The sequence below is a fragment of the Rhinoderma darwinii genome, chromosome 1, assembly GCF_050947455.1.
Source record: "Rhinoderma darwinii isolate aRhiDar2 chromosome 1, aRhiDar2.hap1, whole genome shotgun sequence".
In the NCBI taxonomy this organism is placed as follows: Eukaryota; Metazoa; Chordata; class Amphibia; order Anura; family Rhinodermatidae; genus Rhinoderma; species Rhinoderma darwinii.
In genome coordinates, this window is record NC_134687.1 from 658,720,576 (window position 1) to 658,740,306 (window position 19,731).

General features: G+C 39.2%; 1 protein-coding gene and 1 long non-coding RNA gene across 2 annotated transcripts in view; one reads left to right on the top strand and one right to left on the bottom strand.

The window, feature by feature from the left end:
- The window catches only part of LOC142664314 (uncharacterized), a 20,487-nt gene extending 7,890 nt beyond the window's left edge, over window positions 1-12,597 (bottom strand). The window contains exon 1 of the long non-coding RNA XR_012851264.1: window positions 12,446-12,597. This is a non-coding gene — a long non-coding RNA (uncharacterized LOC142664314). The remainder of the gene's footprint in view (window positions 1-12,445) is intronic.
- Window positions 12,598-13,018: 421 nt separating this feature from the next.
- LOC142706987 (oocyte zinc finger protein XlCOF29-like) lies at window positions 13,019-19,712 on the top strand. Its single transcript, XM_075848313.1, has 3 exons — window positions 13,019-13,373; window positions 18,823-18,986; window positions 19,479-19,712. Exons 2-3 carry the CDS (start codon window positions 18,909-18,911, stop codon window positions 19,710-19,712), a joined length of 312 nt encoding a protein of 103 aa, XP_075704428.1. The 5' UTR covers window positions 13,019-13,373; window positions 18,823-18,908.
- The last annotated feature ends 19 nt before the right edge of the window (window positions 19,713-19,731 follow it).

Genomic DNA, 19,731 nt, shown 5'->3' on the forward strand with positions numbered 1-19,731 from the left:
ATATATATCTATACACTGATAGTAATGTACTGTATATATATCTATACACTGATAGTAATGTACCGGTATATATATCTATACACTGATAGTAATGTACTGTATATATATATCTATACACTGATAGTAATGTACTGTATATATATATCTATACACTGATAGTAATGTACTGTATATATATATCTATACACTGATAGTAATGTACTGTATATATATCTATACACTGATAGTAATGTACTGTATATATATCTATACACTGATAGTAATGTACTGTATATATATCTATACACTGATAGTATTGTACTGTATATATCTATACACTGATAGTAATGTACTGTATATATATCTATACACTGATAGTAATGTACTGTATATATCTATACACTGATAGTAATGTACTGTATATATATCTATACACTGATAGTAATGTACTGTATATATCTATACACTGATAGTAATGTACTGTATATATATCTATACACTGATAGTAATGTACTGTATATATATCTATACACTGATAGTAATGTACTGTATATATATCTATACACTGATAGTAATGTACTGTATATATATCTATACACTGATAGTAATGTACTGTATATATATCTATACACTGATAGTAATGTACTGTATATATATCTATACACTGATAGTAATGTACTGTATATATCTATACACTGATAGTAATGTACTGTATATATATCTATACACTGATAGTAATGTACTGTATATATATCTATACACTGATAGTAATGTACTGTATATATATCTATACACTGATAGTAATGTACTGTATATATCTATACACTGATAGTAATGTACTGTATATATCTATACACTGATAGTAATGTACTGTATATATATCTATACACTGATAGTAATGTACTGTATATATATCTATACACTGATAGTAATGTACTGTATATATATCTATACACTGATAGTAATGTACTGTATATATCTATACACTGATAGTAATGTACTGTATATATATCTATACACTGATAGTAATGTACTGTATATATATCTATACACTGATAGTAATGTACTGTATATATATCTATACACTGATAGTATTGTACTGTATATATCTATACACTGATAGTAATGTACTGTATATATATCTATACACTGATAGTAATGTACTGTATATATCTATACACTGATAGTAATGTACTGTATATATATCTATACACTGATAGTAATGTACTGTATATATCTATACACTGATAGTAATGTACTGTATATATATCTATACACTGATAGTAATGTACTGTATATATATCTATACACTGATAGTAATGTACTGTATATATATCTATACACTGATAGTAATGTACTGTATATATATCTATACACTGATAGTAATGTACTGTATATATATCTATACACTGATAGTAATGTACTGTATATATATCTATACACTGATAGTAATGTACTGTATATATATCTATACACTGATAGTAATGTACTGTATATATATCTATACACTGATAGTAATGTACTGTATATATATCTATACACTGATAGTAATGTACTGTATATATATCTATACACTGATAGTAATGTACTGTATATATATCTATACACTGATAGTAATGTACTGTATATATATATCTATACACTGATAGTAATGTACTGTATATATATATCTATACACTGATAGTAATGTACTGTATATATATATCTATACACTGATAGTAATGTACTGTATATATATCTATACACTGATAGTAATGTACTGTATATATATCTATACACTGATAGTAATGTACTGTATATATATCTATACACTGATAGTATTGTACTGTATATATCTATACACTGATAGTAATGTACTGTATATATATCTATACACTGATAGTAATGTACTGTATATATCTATACACTGATAGTAATGTACTGTATATATATCTATACACTGATAGTAATGTACTGTATATATCTATACACTGATAGTAATGTACTGTATATATATCTATACACTGATAGTAATGTACTGTATATATATCTATACACTGATAGTAATGTACTGTATATATATCTATACACTGATAGTAATGTACTGTATATATATCTATACACTGATAGTAATGTACTGTATATATATCTATACACTGATAGTAATGTACTGTATATATATCTATACACTGATAGTAATGTACTGTATATATATCTATACACTGATAGTAATGTACTGTATATATATCTATACACTGATAGTAATGTACTGTATATATATCTATACACTGATAGTAATGTACTGTATATATATCTATACACTGATAGTAATGTACTGTATATATATCTATACACTGATAGTAATGTACTGTATATATCTATACACTGATAGTAATGTACTGTATATATATCTATACACTGATAGTAATGTACTGTATATATATCTATACACTGATAGTAATGTACTGTATATATATCTATACACTGATAGTAATGTACTGTATATATCTATACACTGATAGTAATGTACTGTATATATCTATACACTGATAGTAATGTACTGTATATATATCTATACACTGATAGTAATGTACTGTATATATATCTATACACTGATAGTAATGTACTGTATATATCTATACACTGATAGTAATGTACTGTATATATATCTATACACTGATAGTAATGTACTGTATATATCTATACACTGATAGTAATGTACTGTATATATCTATACACTGATAGTAATGTACTGTATATATCTATACACTGATAGTAATGTACTGTATATATATCTATACACTGATAGTAATGTACTGTATATATATATCTATACACTGATAGTAATGTACTGTATATATATATCTATACACTGATAGTAATGTACTGTATATATATCTATACACTGATAGTAATGTACCGGTATATATATCTATACACTGATAGTAATGTACTGTATATATCTATACACTGATAGTAATGTACTGTATATATATATCTATACACTGATAGTAATGTACTGTATATAGATCTATACACTGATAGTAATGTACTGTATATATATATCTATACACTGATAGTAATGTACTGTATATATATCTATACACTGATAGTATTGTACTGTATATATCTATACACTGATAGTAATGTACTGTATATATATCTATACACTGATAGTAATGTACTGTATATATCTATACACTGATAGTAATGTACTGTATATATATCTATACACTGATAGTAATGTACTGTATATATCTATACACTGATAGTAATGTACTATATATATATCTATACACAGATAGTAATGTACTGTATATATATCTATACACTGATAGTAATGTACTGTATATATATCTATACACTGATAGTAATGTACCGTATATATATCTATACACTGATAGTAATGTACTGTATATATATCTATACACTGATAGTAATGTACTGTATATATATCTATACACTGATAGTAATGTACTGTATATATCTATACACTGATAGTAATGTACTGTATATATATCTATACACTGATAGTAATGTACTGTATATATCTATACACTGATAGTAATGTACTGTATATATATCTATACACTGATAGTAATGTACCGTATATATATCTATACACTGATAGTAATGTACTGTATATATCTATACACTGATAGTAATGTACTGTATATATATCTATACACTGATAGTAATGTACTGTATATATATATCTATACACTGATAGTAATGTACTGTATATATATCTATACACTGATAGTAATGTACTATATATATATCTATACACTAATAGTAATGTACTGTATATATCTATACACTGATAGTAATGTACCGGTATATATATCTATACACTGATAGTAATGTACTGTATATATATCTATACACTGATAGTAATGTACTGTATATATATCTATACACTGATAGTAATGTACTGTATATATATATATCTATACACTGATAGTAATGTACTGTATATATATCTATACACTGATAGTAATGTACTGTATATATATCTATACACTGATAGTAATGTACTGTATATATCTATACACTGATAGTAATGTACTATATATATATATCTATACACTGATAGTAATGTACCGTATATATATCTATACACTGATAGTAATGTACTGTATATATATATCTATACACTGATAGTAATGTACTGGTATATATATCTATACACTGATAGTAATGTACTGTATATATCTATACACTGATAGTAATGTACTGTATATATCTATACACTGATAGTAATGTACTGTATATATCTATACACTGATAGTAATGTACTGTATATATATCTATACACTGATAGTAATGTACTGTATATATATCTATACACTGATAGTAATGTACTGTATATATATCTATACACTGATAGTAATGTACTGTATATATATCTATACACTGATAGTAATGTACTGTATATATATCTATACACTGATAGTAATGTACTGGTATATATATCTATACACTGATAGTAATGTACTGTATATATATCTATACACGGATAGTAATGTACTGTATATATCTATACACTGATAGTAATGTAACGGTATATATCTATACACTGATAGTAATGTACTGTATATATATCTATACACTGATAGTAATGTACTGTATATATCTATACACTGATAGTAATGTACTGTATATATATCTATACACTGATAGTAATGTACTGTATATATCTATACACTGATAGTAATGTACTGTATATATATCTATACACTGATAGTAATGTACTGTATATATCTATACACTGATAGTAATGTACTGTATATATATCTATACACTGATAGTAATGTACTGTATATATATCTATACACTGATAGTAATGTACCGGTATATATATCTATACACTGATAGTAATGTACTGTATATATCTATACACTGATAGTAATGTACTGTATATATATATCTATACACTGATAGTAATGTACTGTATATATATCTATACACTGATAGTAATGTACTGGTATATATATCTATACACTGATAGTAATGTACTGTATATATATCTATACACTGATAGTAATGTACTGTATATATATCTATACACTGATAGTAATGTACTGTATATATATCTATACACTGATAGTAATGTACCGTATATATATCTATACACTGATAGTAATGTACTGTATATATATCTATACACTGATAGTAATGTACTGTATATATATCTATACACTGATAGTAATGTACTGTATATATCTATACACTGATAGTAATGTACTGTATATATCTATACACTGATAGTAATGTACTGTATATATATCTATACACTGATAGTAATGTACTGTATATATATCTATACACTGATAGTAATGTACTGTATATATATCTATACACTGATAGTAATGTACTGTATATATATCTATACACTGATAGTAATGTACTGTATATATCTATACACTGATAGTAATGTACTGTATATATATCTATACACTGATAGTAATGTACTGTATATATCTATACACTGATAGTAATGTACTGTATATATATCTATACACTGATAGTAATGTACTGTATATATCTATACACTGATAGTAATGTACTGTATATATATCTATACACTGATAGTAATGTACTGTATATATCTATACACTGATAGTAATGTACTGTATATATATCTATACACTGATAGTAATGTACTGTATATATATCTATACACTGATAGTAATGTACTGTATATATCTATACACTGATAGTAATGTACTGTATATATATCTATACACTGATAGTAATGTACTGTATATATATCTATACACTGATAGTAATGTACTGTATATATATCTATACACTGATAGTAATGTACTGTATATATCTATACACTGATAGTAATGTACTGTATATATATCTATACACTGATAGTAATGTACTGTATATATATCTATACACTGATAGTAATGTACTGTATATATATCTATACACTGATAGTAATGTACTGTATATATATCTATACACTGATAGTAATGTACTGTATATATATCTATACACTGATAGTAATGTACTGTATATATATCTATACACTGATAGTAATGTACTATATATATATCTATACACTGATAGTAATGTACTGTATATATCTATACACTGATAGTAATGTACTGTATATATATATATCTATACACTGATAGTAATGTACTGTATATATATCTATACACTGATAGTAATGTACTGTATATATATCTATACACTGATAGTAATGTACTGTATATATATCTATACACTGATAGTAATGTACTGTATATATCTATACACTGATAGTAATGTACTGTATATATATCTATACACTGATAGTAATGTACTGTATATATCTATACACTGATAGTAATGTACCGTATATATATCTATACACTGATAGTAATGTACCGGTATATATATCTATACACTGATAGTAATGTACTGTATATATATCTATACACTGATAGTAATGTACAGTATATATATCTATACACTGATAGTAATGTACTGTATATATATATATCTATACACTGATAGTAATGTACTGTATATATCTATACACTGATAGTAATGTACTGTATATATATCTATACACTGATAGTAATGTACTGTATATATCTATACACTGATAGTAATGTACTGTATATATATATCTATACACTGATAGTAATGTACTGTATATATATCTATACACTGATAGTAATGTACTGTATATATATCTATACACTGATAGTAATGTACTGTATATATATCTATACACTGATAGTAATGTACTGTATATATATATATATCTATACACTGATAGTAATGTACTGGTAGAGATCTATATACTGATAGTAATGTACTGTATATATATCTATACACTGATAGTAATGTACTGTATATATATCTATACACTGATAGTAATGTACTGTATATATATCTATACACTGATAGTAATGTACTGTATATATCTATACACTGATAGTAATGTACTGTATATATATATATATATCTATACACTGATAGTAATGTACTGTATATATCTATACACTGATAGTAATGTACTGTATATATCTATACACTGATAGTAATGTACTGTATATATCTATACACTGATAGTAATGTACTGTATATATCTATACACTGATAGTAATGTACTGTATATATCTATACACTGATAGTAATGTACTGTATATATCTATACACTGATAGTACACAGGCAGTTGTTAGGTCATACTGAGGTTTGTCCTAACAACAGGAAATATGTGCACACAGCCCTGGAGTCCTTCAATGGACCCTGGGCTGTCTGCCCATATATGGTATGTCCCTCTATCGCGTCACAGGGATTCCCCCTTCTCATTTTCCCCTTCAAATGCTGCAGTCAGCTTTGATCGCAGCATTTAGGGGAATAGCGGCGGAGATAAGAGGTTTCTCTGATCTCTGCAGTTAGAGCGTGGCTGCGGTTGTGTAATACAGCCATTGCCCCGCTCCTGACAAGTGTGCGTGTGTGGTCAGAACGAGGTTATTCGGCCGGCGCTGCACTAATGAGCGGAGGCACTGAAGACAGAACATGTGAGTGTTTTGCAGTGCGCCCATGTTCTGACTTCAGTGCCGGCAATCATTAGTGCAGTGCTGGTCGCATCACCTCATGCTGACCGCGCGCGCACTTGTCAGGACTTACGAGCGGGGTGATGCACGTATCACACAGCCACAGCCCCGCTCTAACGACATTCATGTGTTACAATGCTGATCTGTGTGGCCGCGCAGCACAGCTTTGTATCGCAATGCCGTATTTTTCGGATTATAAGACGCACCGGACTATAAGAGGCACCCAGGTTTTAGGCAACAAAAAATTGGAATTTTTTTTTCTTTTTTTACTTCTACTACTTTTACAAAGCAAAAACTATTTGTTCACCACATTCCGAGAGGCATTTTTGGCGCTTTTTATTTGATTCCTTTTTCTTATTTTTGACATTGTGCTTGGGGAAGTGGGAAAAGGTTAATATTTTTCTTTAGACTCCAGAAAATGTATCTAATTTATTTATTTTTATTACAGATTTTATTAGTTCCCCTCGGGGACTTGAACCAGCGATCACTAGATCGCCGGCACAATACACTGCAATACATGGACGAGTTACGGAAACAGCGTAAGGGTATGTTCACACGCAGTGTTTTCAGGTGTATTTTGGGGCGCATCTGTCTGACATTTATGACATCTCCTGTGGATAGAAAGAAAAATAGGAGGTTTGTGTTTCACTGGATGAATACCAATGGCAATTTTTTGGGTTAGAACCTAATCTTTAATGTGAGATTTATTTCACTTTTTAGCAATTTAAGATAGTGATACAATTGTATCCATAAAGTTCGTTCACTAGCGCCTGCGCACTTTACATTGACATATGTAATAAGTTCGGATAGGACAAGGTTGAGATTTAAATGGTTAATCCCATCACACTCTAGTATTTATCATTTATTTTAGAATTTTCCTGGTTTTTATTTATTTTTATATTTTTTCAAAAAATATTAGGTTTAAATATTTTAGTTCCAAGTTGGGAGCGGTACCCTCCTTGTCACAAGGTGTGTGCCAGGAACTGATGCAGCATGAGCAGCTGCTCTAGGAGTCCCTCTAGATGAATCTCTTGTATTTCAGCTACTGCTGCTATAGAGATGTCTGTGCAGCTCTCTTATTAGCAGATCAGCTGCTTTATCAAGCCCAGTGTGTGCCGGGAGCTGATACAGCTTCAGCTGCTGCTGCTGTGGATTCCACTGTGAGGATCTCGTGTTTAGCAACACACTAATCCTGCCTATCTGTAGTTATCTAGCCCTACGCGTTTCCTCACTCATAAGTAACTCTGTAGTGGGCTAGCCACTATGTCCACGTTTGATCACAGAATCAGTGCATTGTCTACACAGACCTCTGGAATGCCAGAAGGTCTAATCTATTAACTCTGTGAGCCCCTGATGAATTACTGCAGAGTTAGGCTATGTTCACACGGGGTATTTTGCCGAGTTTTTTGACGCGGAAACCGCGTCGCAAAACTCGGCAGAAACGGCCCGAGAACGCCTCCCATTGATTTCAATGGGAGGCGTCGGCGTCTTTTTCCCGCGAGCAGTAAAACGATAATTGCCGCGAAAATCGGCGTGCAGGGAGAGGAATATCTGCCTCAAAGTTCCAAACGGAATTTTGAGGCAGATATTCCTCCCCCAAAATACTCCGTGTGAACATAGCCTTACTTATACCGGTCCCAACTTGGAACTAAAATATTTAAACATAATATTTTTTGAAAAAATATAAAAATAAATAAAAACCAGGAAAATTCTAAAATGAAATATAAATACTAGAGTGTGATGGTATTAACCATTTAAATCTCATCCTTGTCCTATCTGAACTTATTACATATGTCAATGTAAAGTGCGCAGGCGCTAGTGAATGAACTATATGGATACAATTGTATCACTACCTTAAAGGAACAGTGTCATCACAAATTTTTTTTTAATATGTTAAAGATGTTAGTGCTTTATTAAAAACGTTTATATTTATTTGTGTGTTTGTGTTTTACTTTTTCTTATTTTTACACTTTTTCTTCCCTATGGGGGCTGCCATTTTTTGTTCCATTTCTGTATGTGTCGATTAACGACACATACAGACATGGAATACGGCAGCCACAGTCCCATAGAGACTGCGAACAGGTCCCGTCCCATCCACTTCTGTGTTCGCCGTCTGTGTGGGAACTGCGCATGCGCCGCTCCCACACAGTCCAACTTGAAATTGGCGCCGTCCGGCGCCATTTTCCTGTGGACCGGAAGTCGCGGCCGGACAGTAATATTACTACTTCCGGTCGCGGCTTCCGGACTTGTGCACTTGGACCAGCGGCAGCAGACGGAGCGGACGGGCCGGAGGGAGCCGCGGCGGCAGGAGCAGGTAAGAGATTTCTATGTATGTTCGTGTTTGTGTGTGTTTACTACTGTATGTAAACCTACTACACTGTGTGTTAGCTCAAAAAATGGCGACACACAGTGTAGGAGGTTAGACCGTTCAATCCCCTCGTTTATCCCGGCACTAGCCAGGATAAAGGAGGGGGGGATGCTGAGAGCTCACTAGAGCGAGGGATTTTTACCCAATTTTGCAATGCTGCAATTTTGGGAATAGCTCCATCTAGTGACCAGCAATGGGAAATATTATAAATTAGAATTAATTTATAATATTTCCTGACACGTGAAAAAAATAAAAAAAAATTTGAACAATGTTTAATCACCTACACACTAAATGTTTAATTAAAAAAAAAAAAAAAAGTTAAATAAATCTCACATTAAAGGTTAGGCTCTAACCAAAAAATTCCCATTGGTATACATTACTCAAGGGAAAAACCACGTATATTTACTATTGCACAGTGAATAAAATAGGAGGTTTTGAAGCAGCACAGGTCCCGAGTCTGGTGCGGTGCACGCTGTCAAGCCAGGCAAACCCACTCCGGCATAATGCAAATTCCAGGAAAAGCGGCAGGACAACAGCACACGTCTCCAGATCTTCAAAGTGGTGACTCACTAGGGGTCGAAACGTTGCCGGTTTGTCGTGGATGTTTTGACAATAAAACCGCTTTGAAGATCGGGAGACGTGTGCTGTTGTCCTGCTACTTTTCTTGGAATCTCCAGTGGACATGTCATAAATGTCCTACATGGGAAAACCCTACAAATGCCGTGTTCGCTATTGACCGCGCCATCGCTATTCCTATCCGTTAGAGCAGCGTGTCAGCGCGTGAGCCCGCTCCACTCCAAACATCATCCCCTCCCCCCTCCATGATGAGTCGGCACATCACGGGTCGGGAAGGGGATAAGTAAGAAGCAGAGCAGTCAGGGGGCCCGGTGCTGTCGGGTCCCTTTACTGCTGACTATAAGACGCAGGGACTTTTTTGCAAGATTTTTTCTTGCTAAAAACTGCGTCTTATAGTCCGAAAAATACGGTACAGAAATAACGGTATCGAACCGTTTCAGGGAGCACGGCATCGAAACAGTATCGAAAGTTCTCCACATAGGAGGGGGGACCCCCATATATCAGACATGTATGGCATATCTCTCAGGTGATCACGGGGGGCAGATGGTTGTCATGGCAGCCTGGGGGGGCATTTTTCTGCTGCTATTAACCCATTCATGTTAATCACGATATACTGCGGTACATTAGTATAAGGGCCTGTCCACACACAATTTCTGCAGCAATTCGGTTGAAAGTAGCCGACATTCCGCCGCAGAAAAACGCACCATTTCCTGAGGTTTTTACTGTAGAAAATGGGGCGGATTTTGCTGCGTTCTTCACAATGTTGGGGGATGGTGACGTCGCCTCTAAAAACGCAGCAATTCAGTCACTTTCCGCAGCAGGAATGGACATGTACGAAGAATACGCAGCGCAGGTCAATCTCTGGTCGGAATTTTTACGCAGCGTCCGGATGAGATTTGTTACATCTCACCCACTTCACTGCTCCCGTATTCTGCTGCGTAACTTCCGCCCGCAATTCCGCTACATGTAGACGAGCCCTCACAGGGTATTGTACCAGCGATCTAATCACCATTACTCCACGGCCCCAGGGGAGGGATAACATCTTTTATAAATAGTTAAAGTTTATAGTTATGTAAAAAAAAAAGTAAAAACGTAAAAAAAAAAATGTGATTTTTGTCTAAATTAATGTAAAAAACCAATATCATAAACGGAATCACCACATCCGGAACACTCAGAACCGTCAGAATATAATGTTATTCACCCGCACGGAAAACAATGCAGAAAAAATTAAAAAAAAATTATTAAAAAGTGATGAACAACTAAAGCTCGTCCCCGAAAACACAACAATCCCTCGCACCGCGCCGTCCACCGAGACATAGAAACGTTACAGATCTGAGAATACGGGGAGGGGGGAACCGGAAACAGAACCTGGCCTGGTGGTGAAGGGGTTAACCTGCGGTGCGGATTATAAACACGCAGGATATCGGATTTATACCGCGGATTCGCTGCGCATTTGTTGCAGAATTTCCCCATTAAGTTCAATGGAAAAGTCAAGTTCCGCAACAAACGCCATTGTACCCAGAATCCTCTGCGGCTCCACCGCGTGTTCACAGCAACGCTGCAGGTTACACATATATAAAAAAGAAGGCGTCATGTGACCCCTGCAGCCAATCACAGGCCGGAGAGGTCACATGTCATTATAGGGGTCACCTGGACACAGCCGGAAGAGCAGGGACGTGTTGCTATGGTAACGCTGGGAGAGGTGAGGATCAGCCTTGTTGTATTTCTGTAGTAGATATTCGGGAGGATTATACGCCCACCATTTGGGGTGAATATTCGGGGTGATTTCCTGGCGTGTTGTGGGTCGTATTCGCTGCGTGTGAACATTCCCTTAAACCGCACGGTGAACGACATTAACAAGAAATGTATAAAAGTCAGTGAATAAGTTGTATGTCCCGAATATTATGTCATTACAAAACACGACTCGTCCCACAAAACATCCGCCCACTACAAAGACCAGAAATAACAACTTACCCCAAAGAGGCCGGCACTGGAGGGGTTACATCCCGGCTAGGAGTCCAGTGGGCGGGGTCACTCAATGATTGACAGCTCTCTGTATACACACTCATACAGGGGTGACTGATAACAGAGAGAACACCCGACCAGCGCTGCTCTCTACCTCATACACGGCAATAGCTGAAGGACCTGTGATGACGTCGCTACCACGTGACCGTGGCAGGAGGGGCGGGACTTATCAATGGAGAGTCGCGGTGGATGAAGGACATGTGATGATGATCACGTGACATGAGGGGTCGGTCATAAGGAACATGTGACTGGCGCAGGAGTGATCGCTATAATCTATATAATAGCTTGCGGCTAAACGACAGGGGTGACTGATAACAGAGAGAACACCCGACCAGCGCTGCTCTCTACCTCATACACGGCAATAGCTGAAGGACCTGTGATGACGTCACCACCATGTGACCGAAGCAAGAGGGCGGAGCTTATCCGCGGAGAGAGGCGGTGGATGAAAAACATGTGATAATATCAAGATCACGTGACCGATGCATTACCTATGATGATCACGTGACATTGGGGGCGGGGCTCCTCTGTTGTGTGCAGCACTGATAATGATCACTTGACATGAGGGATGGGGCTCATGTGCTGCATAAGGAAGAAGCGAAAGTTAATCACGTGACAGGGGCGAGGCTCCTGCAATGTGTAAAGAGATGATGATCACGTGACATGAGTGGTCTCTCTGTGAGGGGACGGGACTATGCCTCCTGTCCACTTATAAGCCCCGCCCATCCTGACCCGGTCACGTGGTGGTGACGTCATCACAGGGCCTTGCCGTTTATGAGGTGTAGCAGCGCTGGTCGGGTGTACATGACTTCCGGTCACCGCTGTTGTTTCGTGTTTCCTCTATTATCAGTCATGAGATTTCCCATGATGCAATAGTAAGGTAAGGTTACATGAGGTGTTTTTGGCACAGTGTTGTACATAGTTTAGTAGGTAACGTGCAGCCAGTGACCGCAGAGGTGGAATGACGGGAGAGGTAGATTTACCCCTGCAGCAGAGGTGAGAATGGGTAGGAGGGGGTAATAGTGTTAGATGAGAAGCCACAGAGGAGGATGGGGGAGTAGTCTAGACGGTGGATAATGAGGGCATATGTACTGGCATTTATGTCTGCTCGAGGGTGAGGAAAAACCGACTTGTAGAGGGCGAGGAGAGACGGACTTGTAGAGGGGGAGGAGAGGCCGACTTGTAGAGGGGGAGGAGAGGCCGACTTGTAGAGGGGGAGGAGAGGCCGACTTGTAGAGGGGGAGGAGAGGCCGACTTGTAGAGGGCGAGGAGAGGCCGACTTGTAGAGGGCGAGGAGAGGCCGACTTGTAGAGGGCGAGGAGAGGCCGACTTGTAGAGGGCGAGGAGAGGCCGACTTGTAGAGGGCGAGGAGAGGCCGACTTGTAGAGGGCGAGGAGAGGCCGACTTGTAGAGGGCGAGGAGAGGCCGACTTGTAGAGGGCGAGGAGAGGCCGACTTGTAGAGGGCGAGGAGAGGCCGACTTGTAGAGGGCGAGGAGAGGCCGACTTGTAGAGGGCGAGGAGAGGCCGACTTGTAGAGGGGGAGGGGAGGCCGACTTGTAGAGGGGGAGGGGAGGCCGACTTGTAGAGGGCGAGGAGAGACGGACTTGTAGAGGGGGAGGAGAGGCCGACTTGTAGAGGGGGAGGAGAGGCCGACTTGTAGAGGGGGAGGAGAGGCCGACTTGTAGAGGGGGAGGAGAGGCCGACTTGTAGAGGGGGAGGAGAGGCCGACTTGTAGAGGGGGAGGAGAGGCCGACTTGGAGAGGCCGACTTGGAGAGGGCTTTTGAGGTGGAGCAGCAAGAAGTGGGAAGCGCTTGGCTGTGCTGTCTGACATTAAGGATTATCCCAATACAGCGACCTGTGAGACGGGGAGATGTGTGGAGCCATTACCTGTGATTCATAGTTCTAGTAGGGGGGAGGTGGTGAAATGGGGTAAAGATGATTGTTTCTCCATGTTGATCTTTAAGAAGCGGGAGGTGAAGGAGGAGATAACTCTTATACACTGTACATAGCAGGGAGGGAACATCAAGACCAGAGCGGTAAATATCACCAAAGGTTTTAAAGGGAATGTGTTGCAAGTTTTTTTTTTTTTTTTTTAATTGAACAGTTAGTGTAAAAATGATTAGACATTGTTCTAATTTTTTACTTTTTTTCACTAGTCAGGAAATATTATAAATTAGATTCTAATTTATAACACTTCCCAGTGCTGGTCACTAGATGGAGCAATTCCCAAAATTGCAGCATTGCATGTGGTAAAGCAACCACATTGCTTTATGCTGCAAAATTTGGGAAAACTCACTCGCTCTAGTGAGCTCTCAGAATCCCCCCCTCCTTTATCCTGGCTAGTGCCGGGAGAATCGAGGGCATTGAACAGTCAAACCTCCTACACTGTGTGTCGCCATTTTTTGAGCTAACCCACAGTGTAGTAGGTTTACATACAGTAGTAAACACACACAAACACGAACATACATAGAAATAACTTGCCGCCGCCGCTCCCTCCGGTACGTCCGCTCCGTCTGCTACCGCCGCTCCAAGTGCACAAGTCCGGAAGCCGCGACCGGACGTAGTAATCTTCCGGTCTACAGCAAAATGGCGCCGGACAGCGCACAGTTCAACTTGGACTGTGTGGGAGCGGCGCATGCGCCGTTCCCACACAGACGGCGTACAGCATAGTGAATGGAACGGGCCCCGTTCGCATTCACTATGGGACTGTAGCTGCCGTATTCCATGTCTGTATATGTCGTTAATCGACACATACAGAAATGGAAAAAAAATGGCAGCCCCCATAGGGAAGAAAAAGTTCAAAAATAAAGTAAAACACAAACACACAAATAAATATAAAAGTTTTTAAGAAAACACTAAAATCAAACTGATGTAAAAAAAAATTTTTTTTCGTGACACTGTTCTTTTAAAGTAGAAGAGTAAGGGTCCCAGGACACTGACCCTAGAGGGACACTAACAGACAGAGGGTGGGACGAGTAGGACAGGTCTAGAAGGAGGAGCACAGAGTAATGTAGAAGGAGGAGAACAGAGTAATGAAGCAGAGGACAGGTCGAGAAGGTGGAGCACAGAGTAATGCAGAGGACAGGTCTAGAAGGAGGAGCACAGTGTAATGTAGAAGCAGAGGACAGGTCTAGAAGGAGGAGCACAGAGTAATGTAGAAGGTGGTGGACATGTCTAGAAGGAGGAGCACAGAGTAATGTAGAAGCAGAGGACAGGTCTAGAAGGAGAAGCACAGAGTAATGTTAAAGCAGAGGACAGGTCTAGAAGAAGGAGCACAGAGAGATGTAGAAGCAGAGGACAGGTCTAGAAGGAGGAGTACAGAGTGATGTAGAAGCAGAGGACAGGTCTAGAAGGAGGAGCACAAGATAATGTAGAAGCAGAGGAGCGGTCTAGAAGGAGGAGCACAGAGTTATGTAGAAGCGGAGGACAGGTCTAGAAGGAGGAGCACAGAGAGATGTAGAAGCAGAGGACAGGTCTAGAAGGAGGAGTACAGAGTGATGTAGAAGCAGAGGACAGGTCTAGAAGGAGGAGCACAAGATAATGTAGAAGCAGAGGACAGGTCTAGAAGGAGGAGCACAGAGTTATGTAGAAGCGGAGGACAGGTCTAGAAGGAGGAGCACAGTAATGTAGAAGCGGACGACAGGTCTAGAAGGAGAAGCACAGAGTAATGTAGAAGCAGAGGACCGGTCTAGAAGGAGGAGCACAGAGTAATGTAGAAGCAGAGGACGGGTCTAGAAGGAGGAGCACAGAGTAATGAAGCAGAGGACAGGTCTAGAAGAAGGAGCACAGAGAAATGTAGAAGCAGAGGACAGGTCTAGAAGGAGGAGCACAGTAATGTAGAAGCGGAGGACAGGTCTAGAAGGAGAAGCACAGAGTAATGTAGAAGCAGAGGACCGGTCTAGAAGGAGGAGCACAGAGTAATGTAGAAGGAGGAGAACAGAGTAATGAAGCAGAGGACAGGTCGAGAAGGTGGAGCACAGAGTAATGCAGAGGACAGGTCTAGAAGGAGGAGCACAGTGTAATGTAGAAGCAGAGGACAGGTCTAGAAGGAGGAGCACAGAGTAATGTAGAAGGTGGTGGACATGTCTAGAAGGAGGAGCACAGAGTAATGTAGAAGCAGAGGACAGGTCTAGAAGGAGAAGCACAGAGTAATGTTAAAGCAGAGGACAGGTCTAGAAGAAGGAGCACAGAGAGATGTAGAAGCAGAGGACAGGTCTAGAAGGAGGAGTACAGAGTGATGTAGAAGCAGAGGACAGGTCTAGAAGGAGGAGCACAAGATAATGTAGAAGCAGAGGACCGGTCTAGAAGGAGGAGCACAGAGTTATGTAGAAGCGGAGGACAGGTCTAGAAGGAGGAGCACAGAGAGATGTAGAAGCAGAGGACAGGTCTAGAAGGAGGAGTACAGAGTGATGTAGAAGCAGAGGACAGGTCTAGAAGGAGGAGCACAAGATAATGTAGAAGCAGAGGACCGGTCTAGAAGGAGGAGCAGAGTTATGTAGAAGCGGAGGACAGGTCTAGAAGGAGGAGCACAGTAATGTAGAAGCGGAGGACAGGTCTAGAAGGAGAAGCACAGAGTAATGTAGAAGCAGAGGACCGGTCTAGAAGGAGGAGCACAGAGTAATGTAGAAGCAGAGGACGGGTCTAGAAGGAGGAGCACAGAGTAATGAAGCAGAGGACAGGTCTAGAAGAAGGAGCACAGAGAAATGTAGAAGCAGAGGACAGGTCTAGAAGGAGGAGCACAGTAATGTAGAAGCGGAGGACAGGTCTAGAAGGAGAAGCAGAGTAATGTAGAAGCAGAGGACCGGTCTAGAAGGAGGAGCACAGAGTAATGTAGAAGCAGAGGACGGGTCTAGAAGGAGGAGCACAGAGTAATGAAGCAGAGGACAGGTCTAGAAGAAGGAGCACAGAGAAATGTAGAAGCAGAGGACAGGTCTAGAAGGAGGAGCACATGCTGCTTCCTCACACTTCACTGCCAGGACCTTCCGTACACACACACTGGACTGCCAGGATCTTTCGTGCATACACACTGGACTGCCGGGGGCCTTCCGCGCATACACACTGGACTGCCGGGGGCCTTCCGCGCATACACACTGGACTGCCGGGGGCCTTCCGCGCATACACACTGGACTGCCGGGGGCCTTCCGCGCATACACACTGGACTGCCGGGGGCCTTCCGCGCATACACACTGGACTGCCGGGGGCCTTCCGCGCATACACACTGGACTGCCGGGGGCCTTCCGCGCATACACACTGGACTGCCGGGGGCCTTCCGCGCATACACACTGGACTGCCGGGGGCCTTCCGCGCATACACACTGGACTGCCGGGGGCCTTCCGCGCATACACACTGGACTGCCGGGGGCCTTCCGTACATACTCACCGGACAGCCGGTTGGTGTCTGTCATTCAGATGTAGATAAAAATAAGAGGCTGCGCTCTTGGGTGGGATATTGAGGTGCTGTGAGGGTTCGGGTTGGATATCCCACAAATTGTATAGAAAAACAACCCGCTATAGATCCCCGCTTTCCACGTGGCATTTAATGGTCATCGGTGCTTTCTTGTTACGCGTCTTACTCTATGTTACATCGACGTCAGTTTCTGTGTAATACCGCTGTATCATGCCTATGCCAACATGAGCCACTATCCATTATATGTATGTAATACTGATATATATCTTTTCTTTATATCACTAAAGCCATTGTGACAGAGGCCTGGGATAGGCCGAAACATCCTAAAATAATCGCCAGTTTCACAATAAACCATTTATACTCTAGAAATAAAAGCATTTAGAAAACTCTACGTTTATCTCTATGTTCATCTTTACCACTGAGTGCTGGGGTTGTTTTTCTATGTCATTCAGATGTGACCAAAGTTACTATCCGGTAAAACAATCTACTAGGAATTGGGGAATACTGTAATAAATAAGAATTTTAGATGTCTCTGAAGATCCAGGATCTCTGAGGTAACTTCTAATATCTGTAAAAACTTATATTAGTGGTATATTAATTCATAAAGGGCGTCTGTCACATTGACCACCCGTCTGATCTGTTGGCAGCAAATTACATAGCAGGAGCACCTGAGCAGATTGCCTCTCCGTTCTCTTCTATAGGAGTTACAGAAACAGCCGAGCACGGCCAGAGGTAGAGCCACATCTATCAGACATTTCTGGCGTATCCTGGGGAGAAATGTCCGTGTTGGGAATACCCCTTTATTCCATGTGGTGACGGCTCTGAGAAGACGTTTCTCTCAATGATGAATAAGTGAGGTTCTGTATGTCACACATGATGTTGTCCCCTGTATGATTTCCATCTTCTCCTTTCTTCATAAAGACGTTTGCAGCACTAGATCCTCCATTTCCTCCAGTTTTCTCATCTTCTCCTCCACAACGCTCCTTCTCCTGAATGACCCACCAAGGATGGACAAGGACAGGAATGAGATGAGCAGAAGAATATTAGACTTCACCTTGGAGATCATCTACCTGTTGAGCGGAGAGGTAAACTTTTCTACATTATAGAACAAGTCACACATAGGGAAGGGACAATACATAATAGGAAGAAATAGGAAGAATCCAGTGTCCTGTATAACAGCGTACGGACCTTCCAAGTGACGTCAAGAAGCCACCAGCAGAAAAGCTGAAGATCAGCCACCAATATGGTCAGTTATGTGTCATGTCACCAATGCAGCAATAGTAATGTTGTAGAGCAATGAGAATGACAAGGAACCAGGAGGATCAGGATGACCTCTATATAGAAACATAGAACATTACGGCAGGAGGAAAGCACATGGTCCACCTAGTCCGCCCCAATATTATTTCCTTTTTAGTTTTGGCTTCGTTCTATTTTCTCAATGTCTTTTTGTAGGTGAGGTCTCCAGTATTACAGATGTGGGGTCACTAGAGCTCTATACAGCAGGGTCACAATCTCCCTCTTTCTACTGAGGGGGGCATACTGTGTTCAGTTCTCTAAGTGTCTTTCTCCATACACAGGAGTACACAATAGTGAAGAAGACATCAGGTGACTGTACGACTCCCATCATCCATGAGTCAGGAGGATGGAGCAGTAGTCGGAGCCCCATTACAGAGCCTCCCCCTCACTCCCGGATACATGAGAAGAAGATTTTAGAACTGATCTACAAGATGACTGAGCTGCTGACTGGAGAGGTGACACTGCTGGGAATGCTGGGAAATTCTACAGTAACAGCACTGGAGGTGTCTGGGTGATGACTGTATCATTGTTTGT

Coding starts and splice junctions, on each gene's coding strand:
- LOC142706987 (XM_075848313.1), top strand. CDS start 18,909: ATGGACAAGGACAGGAATGAGATGAGCAGAAGAATATTAGACTTCACC. Junction 18,987..19,478: donor TCTACCTGTTGAGCGGAGAG/GTAAACTTTTCT, acceptor CTCCATACACAG/GAGTACACAATAGTGAAGAA.